The sequence below is a fragment of the Heloderma suspectum genome, chromosome 1 (assembly GCF_057233095.1).
Source record: "Heloderma suspectum isolate Gila_16-S chromosome 1, 16-S_ref, whole genome shotgun sequence".
NCBI lineage: Eukaryota > Metazoa > Chordata > Lepidosauria > Squamata > Helodermatidae > Heloderma > Heloderma suspectum.
The window spans coordinates 162,724,091-162,752,038 of NC_139458.1; the positions used below are offsets into that span (position 1 = coordinate 162,724,091).

Below are 27,948 nucleotides of genomic sequence, written 5' to 3' on the forward strand. Positions count from 1 at the left end.
GCTAATCTGGATGCAATCCAGTGTCTAGACCTTAAAATATGTAGGTTGTATCAATTTAAATCCTCAGTGTGCACATATACACTATACAAGTGCAGAATCAGGAGGGTTGCTCTAGTATTGATTAAATCTGTTGAGCCAGTAAAAGATAATGGGCAAGCTGAGGGAGTTTCCTCAGTCTCAGTTCTTCTAGTAGGATGGTACTAGCAAGAGCTACTCAGTAACATCACCTTGGTTTTCTATCATAGTAGGGAAAGGCCACAAGCTATCGGAGCAGTATCTCATTCACACACAACCTTGATAATCTGTTTGCCTTCTACAATTCTTCCACTTTGCAGCTTAAAAGGACAACTTGGCAAGCGTAGGTAAACCATCTTTATTTACAGAAAAATGTTACAGAAAAATGGAAAAGACATGGTAGGTGTAGATATTCATTTATCAGTTCATTTGCAGTGAAATGTACTGCATACAGATATGCTCAACCACTCACATGCTTGATACATAACACTGTGCTTAAGGGCTAATGATGCCCTCATTCAGATTTAGAGCCTAGATTGTAACTTTCTGTGCCATGTTCCAAAGCATCAACAGTTAAGGATCCGGAATTATAGTAGCAACGGGCATTCCATATCTGTGTGCTTGTCTTGCACAAAAAGCCATTCACCTCATAGCTGAATGGGTTATTGGGGTGGAGTTCTGATGGGTATACATGCCCCTGCATGTATCCAATATAAATATGACCACTTTTAGTATTACCTATGAACCATAGTGGGTCAGCTTAGAATTCATGCCATTCAACATCTCAGAAGGTAAGACAAAACATAGTGTAGTTTACATTTTAGTTAGTCCAGCAGCCATTTTTTTGTGGGCTTTTTTGGTAGTCTTCCTATATACATAAGAAAAAAGAGCAAGGCCTAGTACAGCCAGCAGGAATAGTACAAACAGCACATAAAGGGCTATTTCTGCATGAGATGAAGTCAAGTCAAGTCCTAAAAATTCCACCACCGCAATGGTTGAATGGTCAGTAGTCTCGGTTGTGCTGCTAGGTGAGAGACTAGTGCCAACAGTTGGTAGACTAGTACCTAGAAAGATCAAGTGATATCCACATGAATAACAGTCAAAGAAAAAAATAGTGGGCATTAGTTTTATAAGCAGTTCTGCTGCATCCTCATCTGGGGAGCATTCCTGCCCTACTGGCTTTCTAGCAGTGGGCACTTGAGCCTCCTCAAGTAAAGAGGAAAAGCCTTCCCAGTACTAACCACAGTACTGGTGACCATCCCCCTAAACTGTCATGGGCCTGGATCCAAAGGGTTGCATACACAAGAGCGAGATTCCTCACTCTCCTGCAACCTCTTAACCTGCTCCTGAGCCTCTTCACTTTCAGGAATAGCTTTTCTAAGACCACAGTGGGAAGGAAGAGGCCAGAAAGCCTTGGTTCTTAGGTGAACCCAATTAACTTAATTGGCTGAGGCATACTTAGCTCTGTAGGATTGTAACCATAATCACTTCAGTTGTGCTTGAGCAACAGGGGAGGATTTATTTTATTTCTTACATGTCTATATCATCCATTAGCCAAAGCTCTCTTTGAGAGTTCAAAGTACTTCATTCTCCAGGGAAGACAAACAGTGAAACTGGGCTTGAGAGAAAAGATTTATTACAGCCTCAGGAGGCAGATCTCCCACTCCAAGAACAGTGGGTTGAATCCAGACTTTGTTATTCTTAGGGCAGAAAGATTGATTTCAATTGGATTTAAATTAGTCATGATTAACATCCCATTAAGCCTGGATCCAACCCATTGGCTCCAGTACAGTGAGTAGTTTCTTAGGCAAACATGAATAAAGTTAGTAGTGCAAGGGCACATTTTTGCTCTTGTATAGGCTTCCCTCATTTCAGTAGGGAAAGGTTGCAATTTCCTTGTGGTTTGCACCCTCTAACTTTAAGTCCACACACTTAAGCATGTTGCAGCCTGAACAAACATATTTTTAGAGGCCATTTTGTTCAAAACAAATTAGCTAGTTTTATTACACATGCAGCCATCTACCAAAATCCGCAAGCACATCTAAGAAATGACATGAATTAAATGTTCAGGTTTCCCATCTCCACCTCCTGAGAGTCATTCCTATTGTCAAATGCTTATAAGAACCAAAGCTTGTTCTACGGCTCATACACACAAGTATTAATGTTTCAAACATGTAGGTACTTTTTACCATACACCATAATGAATCTTCCAAACCCTACAGTGGTAATTTACCTACCTTCAGGTTGTGGCTCTAGACACAAATGAGGCCCACTAGCTGGATCTGGAAAGCCATTACACTGGATGATAGATGAGTAATATCCTGCAGACTTCTTTGGAATTCTGGATAGATTGGGATCTGTGTAGTTGGTGTAATATAATCCAAATCTTTCAGCAAAGCCCACAGCCCATTCAAAATTGTCCATCAAGCTCCATACAGTGTAACCTCGCAGATCAACACCATCAAGTACAACCCCTGTACAAAATGGAAAAGAGGTTCTTTCCGCTGCAGTCCTATACATGTTTACTCAGAAATAAGTTCCCCAGAATCCAGTGGGACTGACTCCCCATCTAAGCCTGCTACTCTAATGTCAGTTTTCTATAGAACTTCAGTTTGTAACAGTCAACACAGAGTGAAATTCAAGACCCAGGCAGGCAGGCAGGCACATAATTCACAAAATGAATTATGTTCATACAGACTGCATTACAAAGGACCCACTCTTAACTCAGATTAGTTATACCTTAAAAACTTTTAAAGCACCTTTTGTACTCACAATCTGGAGGAATAAAAAGTGGTCAATGAATAGATGTGTCTTCTCGTTTTCCTTACGTATTCACATATGTATACATGGTGTTCGTGGTAACCATAGAAACAGAAAACAGTATTTATTCTAGAGCACTTAGGGCTGAGGTGGGCAGACCTGAGGCTTGTAGGATCTACTTTATTTTGTTTTTACTAGATCTCTGAGATCCATCAACTGGAGCCAAGCATATGTCATAGAGGCTCAGTGAGGCAGACATACACTAAGGATAAGGGGTGTTACTCTGTATCTAGTGGTCTTTATCCATTCACTACTTATGGGAAGAGGGTTTGTCAACATGTCTGATTGGCAGTAGAAAACTCCCCTCAGAAGTAGACAGGGTGAAAATTGTCACATATGGTACTGTGAGCATATAGAGATAAGGGGCAATTGGTATGACCAGATTTTCACAACACAACAACCCATGGGCTGTTGTGCATGAGCAGGCTAGAGCGGTTGTACTCCCTTCATCACACTGCCACTTCCACTTTTATTTAGCAACTCATGATCGGCTCCTTTGTAGGTAGCTTAGCATGTTGTCCAAACCTGGACCACTGGGTTGTTTAGGGGCTAACATGATTTGTTGTTGGGTTAACCGCTGGGTAGGTTAGCTCCTAAACAACCCAGTGCTCCAGGTTTGGACAATACCCCAAGCAACCTACAGAGGAACTGATCATGGGTTGCTAAATAAGAGCAGGGGCCAGGCACACTGCAGGCAGCGCATCTGCTCTCTCCTGTGCATTCCCAACAGCCATGGGTTATTTAACCCATGGGCTGTTGTGTTGTGCAAACTGGCCCTATAGCGATTATGGTGGTACCTAGATATCATCCATGGCCTAGGCTGTGTTGTGAGGGAGACGCTGGCCCTAGTTCTCTCTAGATCCCACTGTCCATTGTTTCCATTACAGTAGTATTAGCAACTTGAATGAATGGTGGGGAAAGCACTCCACACACCCCAATTCACTGCACTTTATTTAAACTGCTGTTCAGAAAGGAAAGCTTGGTTTTCTGGCCTTGCACTCCTCATTTATTTGCATTCTGCCAGCAGCAATAGTTAATACAAAGTGTTGAAGAGTTCCTGAGATTTACCAGCAAAACATATTAGAAATAACCACCAGCAGTGTTGTTTTGCAGACATACCAACTAAATGCCTTGGTAAAGGCCACCTGTAAACATTGCCTTGAGGTTTACCATTAAGTGCCAAGGAGTTTCTGATGTGTGCAACAACCCACTGGATATATAGTCACAGAGTCACCAAATGTTTGACTTTGAGGGGTTAACTAATGGATCCCTAACTCTCTTTAAAAAAAAATAAATCATAAACTTGAAGATACGTCAAAGGTCATCTAGTCCAACCCCCTGCAAATGCAGGAAATAATTACAGCATATGCTAATAGGTCACCATCTAGGCTCTGCTTAAAAACCTCTAAGAGGGCAATCCTATGGCCACTGGACACTGTCGGGACAGCCATAGGATATTTTGGTTTCTGGGAACCAAGGTCTTCTGACCTTGGTCCCCTGCCTCCTCCACCTCCTGCTTCTAGCTGGCGCAGTTATTTCCACGCCGCCTCCTCCTTCATGCTCATAAACAGGGCAAGGAGAGGGTGAAAATGGGGCGTTCCTAGGGGCAGGGAGGAGACCTCAGAAGCTGTTTTAGACAGCTACCTATCCGGTCTCCAGGCCCCTTCCCTCCCTCTCCCCGAAACCACAGCTAGAGGCACGGAAATGCGTGTCTAGCCACAAATGCAGGATGGGCAAGGTACGGAGGGGAAGATCTCCATCCATCCATTTTCAAAAGTGGAGAAGCAATGAAAAAAGGGTGTTCTGATTCCACAGCCGCTGTTTCACCACCCATGTTCAAAATGCCTGTTTCCCCACATTTTAAACCCTTTTGGTAGGAGTCATTTGGGGATTTGTTTTGGAGAAATTGCAAGCAGGTTAGATATTCCCTCTCCCCACCTTTTCCCCACTCAACTCTTCCAGCTGCTTTTCTAAAAAACAACAGCAGCAGCAATATCATGGCTCCGTTACATGCACTTACCTGTAACATGAGTTAGGGCCTCACTAACAATTGTGTTCATTGTATTGGAAGGAAAGGGGAGAGATGAAACTGAATCAGAGCAATTGTCCTCTGCATCTTGGGGGCTCTTTGGAAATATGCAGATGGGAGGGAAAACCATGTACCTTTCAAAGCTTCATTGATGTAACTCTTTAAGTAATGTATTCGCCAGATGTCACTGAAGCCTCCATCTACACGCTCCGAAATCCCATTCTCAGTCACATAAATAGGTGGGTCGTTGTATTCTTCCTTGATCCACTTCAACAGTCTTCGGAAGCCAAACGGGGTCACCTTCAACCAAAAGGAACCAGAACCCAGCCAGCTGCGGTCTGTAATGGTGGCAACACCTCTGCAGAAGAGAACATGTCATGTCTGCTGTTTCCATAATGTGCAACAACACTGACATGTATTGATTTCTGAAATTCAGCAGTTTATACTAGATGCCAACAAAGCCAATAAGATCGTTCAACAGTACCACATTTTGTTCAGGTGGATGGGCCGGATCAGTGTGATGTACGCAATGTGTTGGATTTGGATGTGGAAAATGGTTGCTCAGCCTTAATACTTTCTAGGGAGACTCATACAAATAATGATTCAGCAGTTTAACCTACTGCACAAGGGTTTTGTGAGGATGGAGCAGGCAGGAATCATAAGCACTGGATAACACTGATGAGCACAATAAAAATTATCAATACATTTCTGTCTCCTGTCTCAAATTTCTGAAGCACTATTTATCTGATAGAAACTAGAGTATAACTTTAACATGAAATTAAAATAATTTATATCTGTTTGAAGAATCATGACACCTTTAAAAGATCTTCTATTTCCATAGTCTAAGCACAGAATTTATTTCATTAAGGTAACTAACAGCAAATAGACATTAGCATCATGTACCTGGATCCACACTGGGGAAAGGGAGTTGGCGGAAGGAGGTTTTCCCATAGAAGGTGCTTCCTCCTGATTTTCAGTGATCCTCCTTCCCCCTCAGTCCCCCATGCCATTCAGGATGCTCCCGTACCCTTCAGGAAGCTGTAGGGGATGGGCACTGCTAGGGGGCAGGGAGAGGGAAAGTCACCTTTGACCAATCCCCCTCCATCAGCAGTTCTCTGGATTCAAGCCTGTGTTTTCAAGTCTGTTAACATACATCAACTATTAACAGACCTCTCTGGGTATGCAGAACTAAGTATACAGGTCTTGGTCCAATCTTACTCATGTGTAAGTCATGACTCTGAAAAAGATGCTTTCTCTTTCTCCCTCAGAAGTTGGATCTAGCCACTTCAGCAGGACCTCAGCGATCATCCCACTGCTGATACATGCACCAGTGCAAGCTTGGATCTTCCTTACTAGACTGGGGCAGTGGTTTTTAAACTGTGGGGTGGGGGCAGAAGGTACTTCCATGCAGGACATGTTGTTCCACAGAAGGAGAGCATCTTGCATGAGCCCAACTCAGAGCCCGCCCTCCCACCCACAGAAGTTTATCACTGCAGCCCTCAAAACGGCTGTGTTACCCTTGGAAGTGGTCAAGGGGCACAAAGTAGGGAAACTGCCCACCACAGCTGTTGCTCCCCTCACACCCTGCCAGTAGCCAGGAGATGGGCTAGTGGTCATGAGGTCAGTGTGACAACAGACTATGAGATTCACGCTAAAAATATACACACATAAATATTGCAGAAGCACTAGCGGAACTGCAAGGACTTAGCTTGCTTATTGCACATTAATATCCTTTAATCGCTTGGGGTAACCGTACGATCCACAGGCACTGCTTGAAGGACTACAGGTACCTGTGGAGTCTTTTACTATGGCAGAGCAGTAAATATGAACATGGCCACCATAGGCAACAATAGCTATGTAATACCTCTTCCAACTCTCTGAGAACCTTTTGGCCATACACAGTCTTGCTGATCCTTTCCATTTCCCTGCAACAAGGAATACAAGCACCGTGCCTGCAACCTGTGATGTGTAAACTGCTACCAATCAGGGGGAGCTCCCACATCAGTTCTGAGGGTCTCTGTTTCACTTAAGTCTGCCACAATGCTGACAATGTTATTATAATGCGAAAGACTGTTCTGTTTGCAGACTGCTCTCTTTGGCTGCCCTGGCAACCAAACATCTGGCCATTATGTCCAGCCCTCTAATCCTAAAAAAGCTTCTACATTAATTTCCATGTAGTGTGGATTATTTATTTTTATTTAGGTGCTGAGAGAAATAAGCATAGGTTCCAGAAAAGCAGGCATGCTTTGATGCAGTATGAAGTCAGCTTACCTATCAGCATCATAGGATGTAATAAGGGCAGGAAAGTTTAAGTTGGAGGCCAGTATTGTGGTATAATGATTCAAGCCAAAGAAGTCATAGGTGCCTTTAATCCGTTGCTTTTCACTCTCAGTAAATTCAGGGAGTCTGTATCACAAAGAAAGTGAAGGAAGAGAGATTCTCACATGGATATATTTATCAGAAGAAGGGAAAGTTTGTGTCAGACTTACTGACTTCCTTTTTAAAATGGGTCAAGATTTTTGGCAGAAAAGGCTGGAGTGAGGATCTGTGTGCTGTGCTCCTTTGTGCTGTACAGTTTCTTACCCTACACCAGAGACAGGCAACCTTTTGGGGCCCACAGGTACATTTAGTCATTTGAGAAACTGTCCTGGGCACCACCACAAAATGGCTGTTATGGGAGGCTAGTAGTCACAAAGGACAAGTAACCTGCCCAAAAGACTGTGTACATGGCAAATAAGGGGTCTGAGCCCCAACGCACTAAACAATTCCTTTTAACATACTGACAGGCACAAACCTATTTTATCAAACACCTTTTTTCTCTCCCCCCACCCATCAGCCAAATAATTCCCCCTTTCTCTCTCTTTCACACACACACACACACACACACACACACACACACCCCTCCATTCTCCTCACTGCAAACACATCCCCTTTTCCTTCTGTGTTGAGTCTTTTAGATGGTCAGCCTGCGGACAGGGACTGCCTTGCTTCATTGGTTGTATGTAAGCCAATCAGGGTGCCTTTTCAGCTGAAGTGTGCGGTACAAATGTTTTTTCAGAAAATAATTACCGTGATTTGCCCATGCTTCTCTCTCGTATCCTCCTTTTCATCAGCTCACTATAGTCACCAGTTTTGAAAATAGGATGAGCGAACCAACCAGCAAAGAACTAGGGTAGTGAAATAAAGAGAGAGATTCATTAGCCATGTTTTTGCAAGAGCACTCCTTGCTGAACCAATGATGACCAATTCTAGATCTCTCTCTCTCTCTCTCTCTCTTTCTCTTTCTCCCCCCCACCCCCCAGATAGCATTTTGCACACTAGACATTGCAACGTCAATGAATACATGCAGACAAAATATACTTGTTATCCCCAGATGTTTGAATCATGCCACAACTTCCATTATTCCCAGGTGGCATAGCCAATGGTCAGGGATGACGGGAGTTGTAATCCAACAATATCTGGCGACCACTGTGTTAGAGTCATCACATTACCTCGATATATCTCTTGGCAGCATCCAGGTCCTCCTGCTTGTAAGGGTTCTTTGGTTCCGCCCACTCCACACTAATGGCAAGGGAGATCAACCCTCCTTGTCTGGGACGGTACGTTTCATTGTAGAGATGCCAAACCTCTGCATGGGCCTTGATCAAATTGTGCCCCACTATATAAGGGGCTCGGCCTGGTCTGGAAGAGATGCCTAGGAAGACAGTGACACTGGAAATGCGTTACACTGCAATACTGGATGCAGCTGAAACAGCAATTAATGGTACATTTTAATTGTATTTTCCCATCATTTTATGCTGTTTGGCTTTCTTCAAGGAGAAGCCCTCAAGAAATGTATCAGATCATCTCCTTTTGTCAATGGGCATCTCTCTCATCGTCAAGTTGTTAACCAAATGTTTGACAGGGGAGGGCAACTTCAGGAGCTCCAGGGACAATTTTCAAGCACACCCTGGACATGTCCCCACCGTGGACCACAGTCTCTTGAGAATGTTTTTTAAAGCTTTTACAAAAAATGGCATCCAGAGCATTGTGGAGTGCCGAAAAGGTCAAATCTAGCTTGTTTGCATTTTTTTCGGGGTTTTTAAAAATTTAATTCAGAGTGTGAGGGGCACTGGAGGGCCCATGTTGCCCACCCCTGATCAAAAAGCAGGTTTGATGTTCACTATTTGTAAGCTTTTTAGAACTGTCAGTAACTTGTGCTTCCAATTCCTGCTCCTGTTATACAGTGTGGAGAGAGCCAAGAGCACTAGATGGTCCTTGAATTTCTGATTCTGCATTGGTACAGCACCTTAATCACAAAGCTGCTCTGTCACAGGTAACATCAGAAGGTAATACAGTCAGTGCTCTTTGATTTTCCAAAGCATCCCTCCTGCAAATGAGGACAAAGTTAGCAAAATGCTAAACACCTTACCTGGAGCAGCTACTCCATAACCATGACCAAGGTTAGCAATCACATAGGGCTCGTTCAAGGTTATCCAAAATTTCACTTTCTTTCCAAGCCTTTGAAAAAGGAGCTCTGCATATTCTTTAAACCTCTGAATGATGGTCCCATTTTCCCACCCTCCACTGTTCTGAAGGGCTTGAGGAAGGTCCCAATGGTACATAGTTACCTAGAGATGGAGACATACATTTACAAACATCTGCCATTTTGTCAAATTAGCCGGTTACCCTAGAATAGCAGGAAACAGTGAAAACAGAATTGTGGGATAGATTGTTTGATTAAAGCAGGGCTAGGAAACCCCTTTCAGCCAGAGGACCAAATTCAATTTCGGAGAAGCTCTGGGGGGTCACATTCCACTGGTGGGTGGTGCTGAAGAAAAAAGGGGGTGGGGACAAACATTCTTTTAAAAAGTATTGTAGCTTAAAGTTGTTATTGTCAGTAACTAAGCCTCAGGAGAAGCATTTCAAAGGTTCTAAAATGAGGGGAAAAAACTGCACAAAATCCAGGAAATCCCCAAATGAAAAGGGGTGGGACTGGGGGAGAAGGGGCACGGCTATCCAGGGAACCCTGGAGAACCAGAAAGGGGCCCCAGGAGGACCAGATTTGGCCTCCACACCTGAGGTTCCCCAGCCCTGGATTTAAGGCTTATGCAATGCTTGCCCATCATTTACACCAGTAGAGCTTCAGCTATTGGGCAGTATAGAAATGAAATAAATTTTTTAAAAATAAACTGGTAGCCGCAGACAGCCATGGCAAGCAAATATATAACACTTGACTCGAGAAAGACACATTTGGATGGAACCAGGTTAGGAAAGGCTGATTTAATTTAAAACCTGATTGTTAGTGTACCTTTTCCACCTACATGTAGACTGTATGGAATCTAACAACTGCTTTTACCTGAGGCTGGATATTGGCTGCAAGGAGAGCATCCACAAACTTCTCATAGTATTTCAGTCCAGCTTCACTGATATGCTTGGTGGTCCCATCAGGAAGAATGCGAGGCCAGGAGATGGAAAAGCGATAATGAGTCACCTTGAGTTCTTTCAGAATAGCCAAGTCTGCCTCCATTTTGTGGTAGCTGTCGCAAGCAATATCTCCATTTTCATCATTGCTGATTTTCAAAGGAGTGTGAGCAAACTGGTCCCAAATGCTAAGGCCTTTCCCATCAGCTCTCCAGGCTCCTTCAATCTTTAACAAAACAAACTATTTATTACATTTATATACCATTTTTCCTCCAAGGAGCTCAAGGTAATGTACATCCCCCCTCATTTATATCCTCACAAGAAGCCCATGAGGTAGTTTAGGCTGAGGGAGAGGGAGAGACACTAGGGATGTCAGAGAAATCCTAAGAAGGTTAAATGACTTTGGATTCTGACTAGGGATGTCAGAGAAATCCAAAATGGATTCAAATTACTTTGGATCTCTATGAATCCAACCTGTGGATTCCACAGTGGACTGGCATCTTGCTAGTTGCACAACTTGCGACCCTTTTGTTGTTGTTGTTACTTTCCAGAATTGTACGCAAATTTACTGGAAAATATGCACCTTTTTTTTTTTTTAACACACACACAACGTTTTATACATCTTGGATCTCGCTTCAGCATTCACTGTGCAGCACTCTTTTTGTGTGAGCTCTGCTCGTTGATTGCATGCTGAGCTAAGAAAAATACGCAAAATATTACATGCTAGCAAAATTAATGTAAATTGCAGCTTTTTTGTGTACTTTTCCAAAGGGCAAAACAATCTGATTCTGTCAGAGAGTGGACAATGGAACGAAAGATGCCTGACAATCTGTGAAACACAGACAGAACAAATTAAACAAAATCTGTATGTCCCTGAGAGTGACCAGCCAAAGGTGGCTCAGTGAGCTTTGTGGCTGTGTAGGGCTTTAAACTAGATTCTGTCCAATCCTAGTCTCCCTCCCGTGAGCTCTGCTGACTTGTCCCATTCCAGAAGTGGTGGTTTGGGCTAGTTTCCAGGGTTGCACTATTAAGCACAAGCTTCCCGTTGCACTAGCCGTTGCTGTAGCACTGGATAGTCTCTCAACGCTCCAGCTACTCACCACACTGGCTCTCAACCCAGAGACTCTCCATTATCAAGGCAAATACTATTTTTAAGATATGATTTCTTTCCCACAGATCCTTGAGCACTCCAGTCTGATAGAATTTACCTTTCTTAGTTTGCATACTTTTCACAAAATGAAGGTTTTGGATAGCTTCCACAAAAAATGGTCTTCTGTATTTAAAAGCATGGTTTCCTAACCTGATACGATGCCGACGCCACACTCCAACAGAAGTTCTTTGGAAACTCTCCATAAAGGAATTCCTCCCCTTTGGGCAGTGGGAATCCATTTTGACGTATGATTTCAGCATAATATATAGCAGAACGTTTTGGAGTTCTTGGTCTGTTTGGGTTTATAAAATCAACCTGGTGCAAGCCAAATCTTGGCTCATAACCATTTAGCCATTCAAAATTATCCATTAAAGACCAAGCTACATAGCCTCGAAGATTCACCCCATCCAGTTTGTAGGCTAAAAAACACAAAATCAAAACATAGCTATTTGTAACATACACCATTGGAGCAAGAAAACGAAGTAGTGAAAAAAAGACATATTAATTTTCCCAGGGCCAGCATCAAGGGTGGGCATAGTTGGGCACATGATGAGAGTCCACACCCCAACAGGAGCCCACAGAAGAGCCCCCTGGGGTTGCTCCTCCTCTTTCCCATGGCAACCTCCTCTTTCCCATGGCAACCTGTTCACCTTCCTCTTGCTCTGGCCCAGACAATAGTGGTGGTGAGAAGGAGCAGCAGATGCCACTGCCTATTTGCTCACTGGATCTCTGCCTGTCAAGCAAGCAACTGGTAGCAATGATGAGAAAGAAGATGAAGGGCAATAGCTGTTGCTGACAATGGTGATGAGAAGGTAGATTCACTGATGGGGAGGCCCACTGAGGGTGCCTTGCCCGAGGGCTCCAAAAACCTGGAGGCAGCACTGAATTTCCCCCTACAAACACACTTGCACATTAATAGTGCAATCGTAGGCAATTAGACTTATTTCCAGGTAGGTGCAGGACCTCTAGAATAGACTTCTAAGCCACACTACAGGCTGAATCTTATATTCCCACTTGCACAGGAGTAAACCCAAGGGAATACAGTGGGAATTACTTTCAAGTAAACATTATAGGATGTTTACCTAAAATATTTATTTTAGAATTGTAAAGTATGCCATTAATTTTAATTTAGGATACAATACGATAGCTAGCACAATCCTGTGCATGTTTCCTTAGAAGTCCAATTGAGTTGAATGGTGCTTACTTCTAGGAAAGAGCACTTAGGGTTGCAGTTCTTGACTGATTAACTTGAAATACAAAATGTTTACGTTTCCCACACATTCGAACAGTGCAATCCTAAGAAAATTTCCTCCGAAGTAAGTTCCACTGAGCCTTATGAGGTTTCCTCCCTACCTCGCAGGGCACTGTCTTAGTCTGGCCATGACTGAAAACCAGATCCTAACCAAGTGTACTTAGAAGTAGGTCTCCATCATTTCAGTGAGGTTCACTTCCAAATCAGTTTGCTTAGGACTGCAGTGTTAAAGAGATGGGCACTGATCAAAAGGGAAAAATAGAGCAGGGCGTGGGGAGTTTGCTCAATATTCTATTTCCATTCATCTCATGCCTCTCCTAGGAGGACAGCAAACCACCAAATCACCGTTCTTACCAAAACCCACACCAATGACATGCCATTGTGAAATGCTAAACATGATGTTTAATATAGCTATAATTTAAACTAGTTATTAAGAAGAAGAAAAATAAGACTGCTGTATACTTAGCTGCTATTGTTGTACATATTTAAACACTGCAAATTCTACCGTTGTGCTCTGTTACATAAAAGCTGATGTGGGCTGGACTAATTTAGTGGATGAAGCAGAGACCATAGTAATGTTTACTTAAGGCCCGTAGCCAGACATTTTTTGGTGAGGAAGACCTTAGAGGATGAAGAATCATTTTAGAACAGACAGAGCATGAATACAGGCAGCTTAATATGTTTAAAGTGATTTAGGGCACAATCCTATCCATGTTTAGGCAGGAAAAAGTCCTACAACTCCCAGCATTCCCCAGCCAGCCATGCTGGCTGAGGAATGCTGGGAGTTGTAGGACATTTTCTGTCTAAACATGAATAGGATTGTGCCCTTAGTTGTATTCAATATTGGTAATATTTCATTATAAAACCTTTATAGGACTTCATCACACGGAGCTTTTATCCTGTGATTGAGGTTGCTCCTTCATGGAAGTTTGTGGGCTCTTTACATGACGCCGTGACCCTTCTGCACTAAATACCCTTTGTTCCGTTTTTAAATAGATCGCAGATAATGAGCTATCAAATTACCCCACTGTGTTCTGCTTCAGTTTCCTCCATGAAAAGCGTAAAAGCAGCAAGAAAAGGAGTGAGATCAATGAAAGATAATGGAAGACTCAGATACGGGGAGAAGGAGGGGGGAAAGGAAGTGCATGTAAAGGGAGCCAGTGGTGATCCTACATTTAAAACGGAAGCAGAAAGCCCCATTTTAAATGCAGGATTTTAGGCTGGTATAGAAATGTCCATAAAGAAGGACATAGTGTTTGTCAGCCATACTATTGCCTTTGCGCTCGTTCTCATTATCAAATTGAGGGAATTTCCCCCTCAAACAGGCCATGCTGCCCGGGTTCAGATGGCACGACAAGCTGAGCCTGGGTGGGTGATTAGGGAAATGGTGGCCTGCACACACTGCAGTTCAAACAAGCCACCATGGTCTGTTTTAGGAGCAGGCATCCAGAGCCTCACAGGAGCTTTTAAATTCTGCCTTGTGGCATATGAGCACTTCTTTCAAGTCACACTAGCATGACTCAGCACAGAGCCTGAGAATGAATGGCCTAGAACCTTTCAGCTTTATTTAAAACTAAGACTGGTTTAGCTGATTGTGTTGGGTGACCCTCCCAATTCTATCTGGTACCTACAACTACATAACCTGGTGTGTTAGTGTCGTTACAAAATCTCTACCTTTCAAAGCTTCATCAATGTAGGTTTTGTAGTAAAAGATCCTGCTGGTATCATCAACATCAGACGTGGTTTTTATCCCAACCCCATTCTCGGTAATGTAAATGGGAGGGTTGCCATATTCTTCTTTGATCCAGTTGAGCAGCCTCCGCAGCCCCCAGGGCACTGCTCGGATATCTTTCAATGCTGAGGGAGGCCAAGAAGCATCAGTCTGCAATAGCCGCTCTTGGTCATCCTCGTAAGAGTATGGCTTCAGCCGGGTGGTCTTGTGCTTTATAATCTTAGTGGTGTAATAGTTCAAGCAGAAGACATCAGCTGTGCCCTTGATGTATTTTTTCTCTTCTTCTGTGAAAACTGGAAGCCGGGAAGATGGCAGTTTCTGCAGTTCACTCCTGTTGCCCACTTTCCATTTCATGACATCAGGGTAATCGCCATTTTTAAAAATTGGGTGCGCAAACCATCCTCCCGTGAACTGCAGGAAACGATCAGCTGCTTCCACGTCCCGGGGCTCATTCGGCATCTTTGGCTCAACCCAGTCTATGCTGAGACTCAAAGAAATGACCCCTTTCTGGCTCTTTCTATATTTTTGGTCATACGTGTGGTAGACTCTGGCATGTGCCTTCACTATAGTGTGAGTAACTTTATAGGCCGCATAGCCCGGATCATCTTTGACATTTGGTGGGAAGACTGCCGCATCATAGCCCAGCCAGGAAATCACAGCAGGCTCGTTGAAAGTAATCCAGAACTTGACTCTATCTCCGAAGGTCTGAAAACAAAAGTCTGCAAAACTATCAAAGAGCTCAACCATCTTGGGGTTCGCCCAGCCACCAATGTCTTGCAGAGCTTGAGGCAGATCCCAATGGTAGAGTGTGACCATTGGTGTGATATTTCGGGCCAGCAAACCATCAATCAGTCGGTTATAATAATCAACGCCATAGCTATTTATGGAATGGTTTCTTCCATCTGGAAAAATCCGAGGCCATGAGAGGGAGAAGCGATAGCTATTTACTCTTAAAGCTCCCAATAAGTAAAGGTCCTCATCTACCTTATTGTAGCTATCACAAGCTATATCTCCTGTATCATTGTTTTTAATATTCCCTGGGATGTGGGTAAAGTTATCCCATATGCTAGGCCCCTTCCCATCTGCATCCCAGCCTCCTTCAATTTGGTAGGCAGAAGTGGAAACACCCCACAGGAAATCTTCTGGGAAAGTGCCATAAAAATATGTATCTCTTTCCATCTTAGTCTGGTTGGAAAAATTTTCCCAAACCACCTTTGCCTTTGAGGGAACCTCAGAAGCTGGTAAACTAGGCAACCTTGAGGGTATGGAAGCATCCTTTCTGAGTGGCTGAAGAGATTTTTTTCTGACCGTAGTAGGAAATCCATTATTTTCAACAACAGTAGAGAAGAAATATGCTGATTGTTTTGGTGTCCTTTGTCTGTTTGCGTCTTCAAAATTCACATGGTGAAGGCCAAACCGTTGACTATAACCTGCAGTGCCTTCAAAGCCGTCAATCAAAGATCGGGCAATGTATGACTGAACATCTACAGCATCTAGCGTTACAGCTGTCATAATAAAGAGACAATTTGATTAGATATTCATTTTATCCTGTGAAGTTCACAATACAGTCACAACTCAACTCTCCCCTCATCAGTATTGCAGCGATGTGAATTTGCACAGTACTGCCCATGTTGCCCTGCATACTACTAGTACTATTATTTGTTTCCAAATTCAGGATACCTTTTGGATACAAGAGACAATATACAAAAGGGTTATCAGTGTGATAGTACATCTACTAATTCACCCAGCTAAAGCCATGTTGATCAGGCATTCAGTGTCACCAGCTAGGTATTCAATGATCTCCAGCTCCAAGTATATCAGCTGCTTGGCTTTTCCAGTGGAGGCTGCCAATAGTTTCCCCAGCCTCAATTTTCCCACTGGGTTCTGCAGCAGTATTTTCCTCATTTTGTTGGCACTGAAGAACAAAATAATAGGGGTCTAATCCAACATTGCACAAGAAGTCTGCTCATGCAACATGCCTTTCTCCCTCTCTCCTCTCCCCTGAAGCCCCTCAAAAAATCTGCTCCAAAGGGTCCCCCAAGCTTCAGGAGCAGATTTTGAGGGTGCATGGTGGGCTGCAAAGTGGAGGGGAAATCACCCCCTCCCCATTCTACCGATGGAATCAGTTCCATCAGCAGAAAAACTTCATGGGACTCCACCAAAAAACTTTATCTTCTAAGCAGGTATGACAAGACATGATAGCTAAGCAAGCAAACATGGGTAATATCTATGAAGCCAACCAACATAAACCACTTTACCTGATTTATTTTGTTTAAGGCACGACATTTAGCATATTGCTGGCAATTGGCAGGGATGTGGTGAATCTTGTAGGAGACTGCCTTGGGAAAGGGGCTAACTGAATAAGTGACACCATCCTCACAGGCTAATTTCAGTTCTCTTGCATGCTTGATGCCTAACCCTAAGTCTTTGGCTAAAGGGTGGTACAGAAACACTTCTAATAAAGAAATCAGACAACCCAATTCATAAGAAACTTCTGTACCTTTTAAAGCCTCATTGATATAGAGACGATAGTAATCCAGTCTCACAGTATCATTAACAAAATCCCCTCTATCATCTGTTGGAGCGCCGTTCTCTGCTATATAAATGGGGATCCTTTTCCCTGTATATTCTCTGGACACGAACTGCAGCAGTCTCCTCAGCCCCCAGGGTGCCACATAGATCCAAGGTGAGGCTGTCAGGGGCCAAGAAGGGTCCACATGTTGGGAAAAGCCCCCAATATTTGCATAGCTTGGAATGCAGGTGGGATTCGCTGAAGCACTGATAAGCCGGGAAGTGTAATGAGAAAGGCCAAAAAAGTCAGCTGTCCCATTCACCAACTTCTTCTCCTCATCAGTGAAGACAGGGAGTTTGGCAATCGGAGTAGAGCACTGCTGGTTCATATGCTCAACCTGGGATTTCAGGACATCCGGGTAGTCGCCATTGATGAATATTGGGTGAGCAAACCAGCCCAACATGAAATGCAAGTAGCGTTCCGCTGCTCTCAGGTCCTCGAGACTACCTGGAGTCCTGGGTTCAGCCCAATCGGAATTCAATGCTATTCCCACCTTGCCGTGCTGTTTGGGACGATACCGGGAATCATACACGTGCCAGGCTTGGGCATGAGCCTTGAGAATAACATGAGCCACCTTTTGGAAACAGAGGAGCAGATCGATGTTACCCCACTGAGTATAGCTCACTGGCATAGCACATACTCTGCATGACAAAAGCCCCAGCTTCAGTCCCTGGCATCTATGGTAGAAGGCCTGAGGCTTTGAGACATGGTTCCAATGGGAGCAGAGAGGCTCCCGAGTACGGCTGGATCAGGGGTGGGCAACCCATCACTCACAGGCCAGATGTGGCCCATGGCTGCTTTCCACACAGCCCATGGGAACCCAACTACATTTCCCTACAGCCCAGAACTCTTATTAGCAGCACCGAGACAGTGACCCTGAAGCAGCCAAGGTGGCTGCTTTCTCACCGCTAATGGTGAGAAATTTACACTTAAATAGCCCAAGTGTAAGTATATATACACACACCATGGACCTTTGCAAGGCATTTCTCATGATGTTCAAATTATATTCAAGTGCCATGGGTTTAATGGGAAGAACAAAATAATTACGGAAACTTCTCATGCTACTGTAGCAAGGATTCAAGGCGTTCACTCAGTCTCTCAATAAGAATATTCAGTACAATTCATAACAGAGGAAACAGATTCTTTGAAAACAAGATAGAATAATTATTTCTAATAACTCCATTATTTGCTTGCTGATGTAACAGTTCCAAAATTTGAAAAAGTAGGCTATTGATACCACAGAGACAATCTGACCTTAAGCCTGCAAGCCTACACACTTACCTGAGAGTAAGTCTCACTGAACTCAGTGGGGCTCACTGCTGAGTAAGCATATATAGGATTACACTGTAAAGGTGCTACTAGAGTCACTTTTCATAGTCTTAATATGGGTTTCTGTTCTAACCCACTAAGGACCCCATTCCAATGCCCCTCTTTTGGAGGTCCAAGCACAGATAACTAAAATTAAGTTCATATGCATTCCAAGTCAGTGGTAAAATAATATACATCCATATGGCAGAAGTCACTCCCAGATAAGGCCAATCAAGGGGGGGTCTACTGGCTGATAAGGTGCTGCACGTATTCAGAAACTATGCTCCTGGCAATTTCACAGCAGGACAGTAAAATGATGGATAGTTGTGTGGGACCTGTTAGTTAAAAACAACAACCCAGAGCTCTGTCCTGCAGTTGTCTTGACATCTACTCAATTATCTGTTTTTATGTGTAGCTACTAAATCCTTACAATCTACCCGGGGGATGGACAGATGTGCCAGTTGTTCTAATTGTACCACCTACTTAGAACTTATGTTATGAGATCTCTAAAATCTAGAAGTCTTTGCAAAACCTAATCATCCTTTTGAAAACCCAATGAGGAAAGAGCTTTAATGTCACCCAACGGAACATCGGAAGGGGGCCTTCATCTAGAACGTGTTACGTCAATGTTTGTGAGGATAAGAAAGGCAAAGAGAGACATTTTCAAACTCAAATGGTACATCCTAGCCAATCGAGATCTTTCATTCTCATGTTGCCTTAATCTCTAAATCAAAAGACATGAGGTTTAAAACAGCTCATCCAACCTCTTAAGAACAGGGACCAATTCAAGCATCACCGTGCACTGCACACTTGCAGGAAGGCCTGTGATGTGGTAGTTTAGAACAGCCTTTCCCAACCTGGTACCCTCTAGATGTTTGGGACTACAAGTCCTAGCATTCCTGGCCATTGGCCATGCTGACTGGGGCTGATGGGAATGGTGGTCCAAAACATCTGGTGGCCACCAGGTTTAGGAAGGCTGGATTAGAACGTGGTAGTTTTACTTTAGTCTTCAAGACCTGTCTCCTAATTGAACCTTTCTGATAATCAGACATGGGGTCTATATTAACTCATCTGCAGTCTGTGGAGGAAAGAGTAGCCTCAGATTAGGAGGCAGTTGCCCATGATTTGTTCTTCATGGACTCAGTGCAAGCCATAAATTACTACTACACTTGTTGTTTGTACCTGATAGGACGCCACACCTGGATCAACAATTCCTGGAGGATGCTGCCCTGTGCCATAGCCAGCATAGCTAATGACCCAGGGCTCATGGAAGGTAATCCAGTATTTAACCCGATCCCCAAAAGTGGCAAAACAGAAAGCTGCATAGTCTACAAAGGCACTGATGATGCTCTCATTTTGCCAGCCACCATGATCCTGCAGAGCTTGTGGTAGATCCCAGTGGAACAAGGTCACCATGGGTTCAATGCTGGAATCCAGCAAGCTGTCTATGAGTTTGTTGTAGTACTTCACCCCTTGAGAATTCAAGCTGTTCTTATTCCCATTGGGAAAAATCCTAGGCCATGATATAGAAAACTTGTAGATCTTCAGCCGAAGGCCTCTAAGCAGGTAAGTTTCATACTCTATCTTGTGGTAGCTGTCACATGCAACATCAGCTGTTTGATTCATGTGGACGTGGCCTTGATGCCCATATCGGTCCCAAATACTCTCTCCTTTTCCATCTTCTGCCCAAGCACCTTCAACTTTAAAAGATCCTGTTGCTGTGCCCCAAAGAAAGCCACTAGGAAAGACACGTAGCAAAAAAAGGTCTCTTTCCAAAGCAGACTGGTTAGCAAATGTTTCCCAAATCCTTTGATAGGATGAAGGTGGGTTGATGGCTGATACGAGTGCCTTCTTTGACTTTGGTTGAACAGCTCGATTTTCTGTGTAGGAGCTTTAAAAGGAGGAGGAGGAGGAGGAGGAGGAGGAGGAGATATGAGAATATATCAATAATTAAACTTTAATTATCATTAAATTTCTGTTCACATCCTCAAAGTAAGAGAATAATTCTCTTACAGTCAAGTGAAAGATAAGCCCGCAATGGGTTTAGGGCAATCCCGCAATGGGCTTAGGGCGATCCCATACGATCTAGACCTTCATACATTACTGAAATCATGTGTGGCTAGACCATGGGGAAGCACTACTTTGGAAATTACTGTACCATCATGGTAACACATACGTTGGGTCTTACAGAACTATGATATGCTATAATTCAACCAGGAGTTTCCAGTATGGTGCCTGTGGGCACCAATGTGCCTCCAGACACCTCTCCTGGTGCCTGCTAGACTCCCTGCCCCTCTTGATTTTTATTTTAATTCTTAACTGTTTGTTTTAATTAAAAACAATTCTTAAAACTAGGAAGATGGCATATTGCCAAGTAAAGGACTGCTCTCCAGCAGCATCTTTATTAGGGTTCATCAGTTTTGTGTTTTGGAACTCAGACTCCACCTCTGTCTTGTATTTACATTCTTGGTCAAGTTACTTTTCTTTTAGTCTCACCATGTTCTCTTCTGGAAAATAAGTATTTTGTGACTGGCCATGCCTGCTATGGCAGCCATGTTATGAGTGGGCACCCCCCATGACAGCCATTTTGTGAGAGCACCCATGACATCTGAAAATTCCAGATGTGCCCACTGACCTGAAAACTGTGGCGACTCCAGATCACTTATCCACCATTCACCCCTCTTAACTGCTAATGTTAGAAAACATTTTGTAATTAATAGAACCATGGGCTACAATTATATTGCAACATATACAGGACTCCTGAAACTACAGAAGTGGTCTGTGGGAGAAGAACATGTTCTCAAAAAACACCAACCCAATACAAAATGAATGTTTTTATGATGGCGTACAATTATGAAAAAGTGTCAAAAACGTACTTTTGGCATACTCTGACAGACAAATCCTACAGATGTTTACTCAAAAGTAGGTCCCACTGTTTATAATGAAGCTTACTCCTGAATAAGGATTGACGTCTTAATAGCACAAAAAGTATAGATTTTTAATAACCAAATGAATTAACATTAAAAATAAGCATTTAGTACCGAGCTCCCTGAATAGATGAGCTGTCCAAGAAATAATTCACATCAAATCCTATTGCCGATGCTTGGTCTTCATAAAGGGCTGTAAAATTAAAAGTGAAAAATTAAAAGTGAAATTAAAAGATATGCAAGAGCAGATGTTAGCCATAACAGTCCCATCCTGCAGTTCCTGTTCAGTTAAATCCCACCTCTTGTCAGGCCACCTGAGATATTTTGTTGTGTCCCCTGCACCTCCTGCCCATTCCATGTACAGAAACTGACCAGACTTGCAGCTGAATCTTACTTCCACACTGGCAAGGGGACAGCATCCTCCATTGTACCTGAGGACAACAGGCTAGCTAGGGCAGGTTTCATGGTGCACACAGATCTCTTACCTAATAGCTCGCTGCTGTTCCCCGTCCCACAGTATTTACTGCCTGAGGTAGCCACCTTACTCTGCCTAATCGTTAGGCTGGCCATGATTGAAATTAGTAGCAGGTTTCTCTTCGATGGTAATGGCGTAAATGAGCCACAGCACGGCTTTGATCATAGTTTGCTTGTTCCCCAAGTCCCATGCACTTATGCCACAAAACCACACAGCTCCTTCCCGTAGAGGTCACTCACCACTGAAAATGGCAGCGACTACCGTAAAGAGGTTTTCTTGCATGGAAGAACATTCATGGACATTTAGACTAAAGAGCAAAACTTCCACATCATTTGTGACATCCTGTAAAGCAAAAAATAATATATTCAGCGACTATGAACTATCTCAAGGTGAACTGTCAAAGCTGTATGGTGCTGACATCTGTTACTTCCATTACAAATAATATCAAACCAAAGGCTTCAGGTAGAATGTCTAGAAACAAAGGAGGACAGTGCTGCTGTTGTTAAGAGCTGTGTACAATTCTGGCAGATACAGGTAGTTATTCTGGTGTGAGAAAAACTGCTTCCGTCCTCCTAGATCAGGGATGGGAAACTTAGACCAAGGGAGATATCAAAGGCTTATTCTCGTGCGCTTCTGAAAAGCATGCAAGGGCCCCAGAGTTAAATGGTCGTTGGTCAGTAGGAAGGACCTGGATGATGGGCCATCACAACATATACAGCAGAAAGCTGGATTAATACTGCAGGCCTATGTACACTTTCCTCCGAGCAAACACAACTGAACATAGTGGGACTTCCACTATGGAAGATCAGACAGTGTGTGATTTACTGCACAATGACCATGTAGATTTCTACACTTGCTTCTGCCTGTGTATTTAATAGAATTCACCACAATGTCCAATCCTTTGCTGTGTTTGCTGTTTCTTAAAGCTTCCTGTTTGGAGATAACAGTCTCAAACATCTAGCAACAAATGTAATTTAATCCATTCAAAATATATATATAAGTGAATACAGGAGGAGCTGCATTTGCATTACAGAGATCATTCAAGAGACTACAGGACACTGTGAAGTATTGCGGTGCAATTGCTCAGAATTACCTGTAGTTCATTCAGCATGTTTTTGATACCTTCTTCCCTTTTACAGTTGTATTGTAGGCTGAGAGAGAGAAAATCTAAGGAGTTCTGGGAACAAAACAGGAGGATTATCACAGAGAGATAATAAATATTTGCAACCATTATTGCTGCTACTCATTATTTTATACTTGGAGCCAGAGTATAAGTCTGCTTTTAATGTTTTTATCTACATTTGCTAGCTTGGGATTTAGGCATTTAAGGGAAATTGAAGCATAGTGGAAAGATAATTTCTTATGAGGCAAAATTTGTTGCTATATCATGTTCTTAAGTTGAAAAGAATTCACATATTTTTTTCAGCTTTCCAGATGTGATAGTTACCCTAAGATCTTAATACAAAGGACAAACAACATGGGAAGTGTATAAAATACTGAAAAAAATCCTGATCCAACAAGTAACGTACACCGCCCCAGATTTCACAGATTACATTTTCCCTGATTTATGTAAGAGTAGAAAAAGGAGTCTACCATCTCCAAAACCCTAAACACATTACCATATTGGTCATTTGTGTGTGTGTGTGTGTGTGTGTGAATGCATATCTATATCTAAATCTAAATCTATATCTATCTATATGAATAAACCAACTTATCCTGGATAAGCTTCCAAGCTCTCCCCCACTCAATTTTGTTTTTAATTTGAGAAACATGTTTTATCACATATATTAAAAACAAGGGTTAAATGCATTTGGTGGCAAGAGTTCCAGTTCTGCACATAGTTACGCCTGTGTGATACGGTGGTATTTTTGTGTGGCTGTTGGATTTAACACTTAGACCCGCTTATCACAGGACAATCTCTCTGTATGGAAGTTCCCCACAGCATGCATATGTGGCAAAATAAAGATTTGTCGACTGTATGGTACACATACTTTCATGTGGAAGCAATGTCTGCAATGAGCCAATAGTTGTGTGGTACCCTTTTGGGGATTAAAAGATGTTAAGAGCCCTGTTGGATCAGACCAAAGTTTCGTCTTGAACAGCATCCTGCTTCTTACAGTGGCCAGCCAGATTACTTGGGAAGGCCACATATTGGACTTGAAGGCATTGGCCATCCCCTTCTCTAGCTTCCTAGCAGCTGATGTTCAGTGGCATCCTGCTTCTGAATATGGAGATCCCATAGGCATTGGTACGCCTTTCCTCGTTTTTAAGTTATGTAAGCTGGTGGCCGTCAACACATATTGTGGCAGTGAATTCCGTAAACTCATTATTCACTGTATGAAATCTTTTTTGGGGGGAGACTGGCCCTACTGGAAGTCCTGTTATAGGAGTGACTGGGTTGTATCTGTGTCCACCTGCCAATGGAATGCATTCTCCCTCCCCACTGCGGCCCCTATCCAAATCTGCTCCATAGGGTTGGGGGACCTCCAGAGCAGATTTGGGGGGCATGGATGGGGAAAATCCCAACAGACAGTGTTGGATACAGCCTGTCTCACATGCTACATTCTAGGATATTGTATATATTCTATTTGTTTTAATCCAAATGATTCAGTATTACCTCCAACAACAGGAAGGCCTCATTACTAAATCAGCTACAGCATACCTCCACAACTTATGACCCACCAAGCCATATCAAGCTGCCATATCAAGTTGCAAATGGACTACTTTTGTCTTGGTTGTAGGGTGTCACAATGGATGCAAGACGAAGCTAACCTGAATGACACTTCAGTATAGTGTTGCTTTATTTTCCTAATCAAAATACATGTTGTATATCAGAAAAGAGTCCCAAGAAAATAAAATGCATCACCAAAATTGAAGCTAAGAAAGATCTTGGAATCACCATCCCAGCATCACTAACGTCTAGCGAAATTGACACTTTTCCATCTGAAAGTCAGAAGATAAAAAGCACATTATCTATTGTGATTTCAAATAATTTATTGTAGAGGGGGAAAATGGACGGCGGAGTCGGGGGGGGGGGACTTCTAATAAAAACAAACTCCAACAGTTCATTTGCTGTTTTCTCGCTGCATGCTCCTATCAGTGTTTGTGGTGCTTTACAGACAGGTCGCTGTCCTGAGTTGCTTACATTTTAAAGTTCAACACTGGGGAGACAGTAAAAGAGGAAGGAGAAGAGGATATGTAGACAAGAGGAAACAGGGGAATGCTCATATATGCTCAGTGTAGTTGAATGTACTTGAATGTAATCCTTCTCTGATACTATGTGGTTGCACTAAAGCAGCCTTCCCCAACCTTGTGGCCTCTAGATGTTTTGGACTTCAACTCCAATCAGCCCTGGCCCCAATGGTCAGGAATGCTGGGAGTTGTAGTCCAAAACACCTGGAGGGTACCAGGTTGGGGAAGGCTGCACTAAAGGCTTAATGGAAAAGGTCAGTTTTGAGATTTGAAGGAAGAGATTGCTGTGATTTTAGCTGTTCTTTCTCTGTAAAAGGTAAAGGTGTCCCCAACCAGTCGTGTCCGACTCTAGGGTGCGGTGCTCATCCCCGTTTCTAAGCCGAAGAGCCAGCGCTGTCCAAAGACGCTTCCGTGGTCATGTGGCCAGCATGACTGAACACCGAGGTGCATGGAACGCTGTTACCTTTCCTGCCGAGGCGGTACCTATTTATCTACTTGCAATTTCTTGCTTTCGAACTGCTAGGTTGGCAGAAGCTGGGACTGAAGACGGGAGCTCACTCCATCACGCGGCACTCGGGTCTCGAACTGCTGTCCTGCCGACCTTCCAGTCTGCAGTTCAGCGTCTTAACCACTAAGCCACCGCAGCCCATCTTTCTCTGTACTTAAAGCATAAATCATACACTGCATTGACTGCTCTTCAGCCAAGTGGAAAGGCAGAGTACAAAGGCAAAAAAGGACACCATAATCTGAGAACAGTTGTCCTTTGGTCAGCTAAGGGTGGTGGATCTGGAAGAGTTAAAGTCACAGGCAAGGATACATTGGGTTATGAAGTTGGAAGGCCCATATCTTCACAGTGCTGTATGGAGAGAAGAAACCTGATTTGGCAATGGAGCAAAAGGGAGGAAATAACTGAAGACAAAGCAAAGCTTTATGTGGATGGATGGAGAAATGCTGTAAATGGATACAATGAGTATGATGACAGGAAGGCACGGAAAAAAAGATGAAAAGCTTAGACATATTGGGACAGTGATGAAGCATCTAAGCATCAGGGAGACCATTGGAAATGCATGTTTGGACAGAGCATGGAAATTCTGGGGCAAAGAGGTAGAGCTAGTGTCGTTGGTATACAGGCGAGCCATGAGATTTGATAAGGACAGCCAGGAACACTGTGTAGAGAGGGCAAATAATATATCCCTCAGAAGGGAAGAGGAACACTTGACTGGAACAATTAAACAGATGAGAAGAACCTGCTGAGGTCTGAGGGCCCCGAGTAGGTGGGAATGGGAGGAGTGGGGACTTTAACCCATTGCCCCACACTGTAGTCCTAATCTGGATTAGAGCCCCTGTGCCTATTAGCATGCAGAGGGGGGCTCTCATTTTCTGGTCCTGATCTCTCTCTCTCTCTCTCTCTCTTTCACACACACACACACACACACACACACAAATTTGTGAAAGAAAATTCTTGCACTTAAGAGCAAATTACGTAACATCATGTGTAGTTTTTGCCCTTCAGTCCCATAAATCCTGGGAGATGAAAACCGAGTCAAAAAGGAGAGTGGTCAAAGGCAGCGAGGTCAAGGAGGATGAGAATACAGATTGGTCTGTAAGTTTGTTGAGGGAATAGAGAAGGCAGAAAAAGGCAGAACAAAGATTGTAGGAGGCCAGGAGTATAGCTGGAGACAGCAAGGGAAACTGGTAGTTTCCATGGAAAACGATAGGAAGGAAAATGAATGGTATTGGTATTGGGGCAGGTTGGGTCAAAGGGTATTTTGGGGGTTAGAATGGGACCTCCCCACCCTCCTCATACAACAATTACTTTGCTAAAGTTCAAGAAAAAGGAAAAATCTGGGTTGTGCAGCATCTGGAAGTGTGCAGAGAAGTCCTGCATAGGTATTTTACTCTCTCTCTCTCTCTCTCTCTCTCTCACACACACACACACACACACATATGATCTCCAGAGTTCATTCCACGTTTTCCAGAAGATACACAACATGATTCCGTCCCACCCTCATTTTGTTACCTTCTGAAGAATACTTTTCATGGTAGATCTTATATGCTTTTTCATGCGCTGAAGCGAGCACCTGGAGAGGAAGGGCTAGTGGATCTCCATCAGGCAGTCCCTCTGTGATCTCGGGCAGGCTGCTGAAAGTGAGCCAGGTGTCAACAAAACTACCAAAAGACGCAAAGGAAAACTCCGCATATTCTGCAAAAAGATCAGCGAAAGTCATAGACTTGCTCGAAGCAAGCCAGGTGCCTAAGGACTTCGGCAAACGTTTCTGATGTAGAATTAAAACCGGTTTAAGATCAGCAGCTCTGAGAGTTCTGAGAAGTTGTCTGTAGCATTCAACGTTTGTCTCATTGGGGTTTTTGGCATCTGCCTCAGGGAGGATATAAGTCCAGGGCAAGAAAACCTTGAAGTGGGTCACACCATTTGCATAAAGATCGTCGAAGTATGATGGCAAGAAAGAGAGAGAAGGCCAATGACAAAAATAATCCGACTGGGCCAGTACAGGATTATGAGCAGTTTTTCTTATGTGTCCACTTTGGAAGTTTAAATTACTTACTATGTCATCAGCGAGAGGACCAGCAATGGAAATAAACCTCTGAGCAAGATCCCAGTCTGCTCCAGTGCAAGGCAAAGAAAGTAGAGAAACCAAATACACCTTGTAAACCAACTCCATGTCTGCTAATGTAAGTGTGAGAATTCATGACACTTTTATACTATTTCAGAGATAATAAAATTATTATTTAACTTGTACTTTCTATCACAGAGGTACAAAGTTGGCTGGCATCAACTGACGCAAAGATAACACAACCAAAGGTTTAAGTCTCACTGAAGGCGTTTTTTATGAAAAAATAAGCACAGTACTGTGAATGCAAGTCCTGGGCTTGAGAATACAGAACGAAATTATGAGGGAAACGCAGGGTCCCTAGTCAATGTGTGAACTGCAGAGCACTGTTGGGAGAATCTTCAGGCAAATAGTTAATCCTGCCCCCTCACCCCCTCTTGCCAATTCTCCCATAGAAATGCAAAAAACAGTTTTCTACCCAAGCTGTGCTCCGCAATCAGAAA

The 27,948-nt window shown here is 43.3% G+C and overlaps 1 protein-coding gene across 1 annotated transcript; it reads right to left on the reverse strand.

Annotated features, from left to right (window-relative positions):
• Positions 1-355: 355 nt before the first annotated feature.
• Positions 356-27,556, reverse strand: LCT (lactase). Its single transcript, XM_084809394.1, is given in 19 exon segments — positions 356-1,079; positions 2,253-2,489; positions 4,999-5,222; positions 7,136-7,270; positions 7,934-8,031; positions 8,356-8,558; positions 9,276-9,474; positions 10,203-10,493; positions 11,568-11,836; positions 14,344-15,906; positions 16,902-17,547; positions 19,464-20,152; positions 21,288-21,401; positions 21,923-22,025; positions 22,777-22,860; positions 23,237-23,243; positions 26,110-26,122; positions 26,233-26,272; positions 26,867-27,556. Coding segments are annotated over 19 exon segments (5,856 nt in total). The 3' UTR covers positions 356-828.
• Positions 27,557-27,948: the final 392 nt, after the last annotated feature.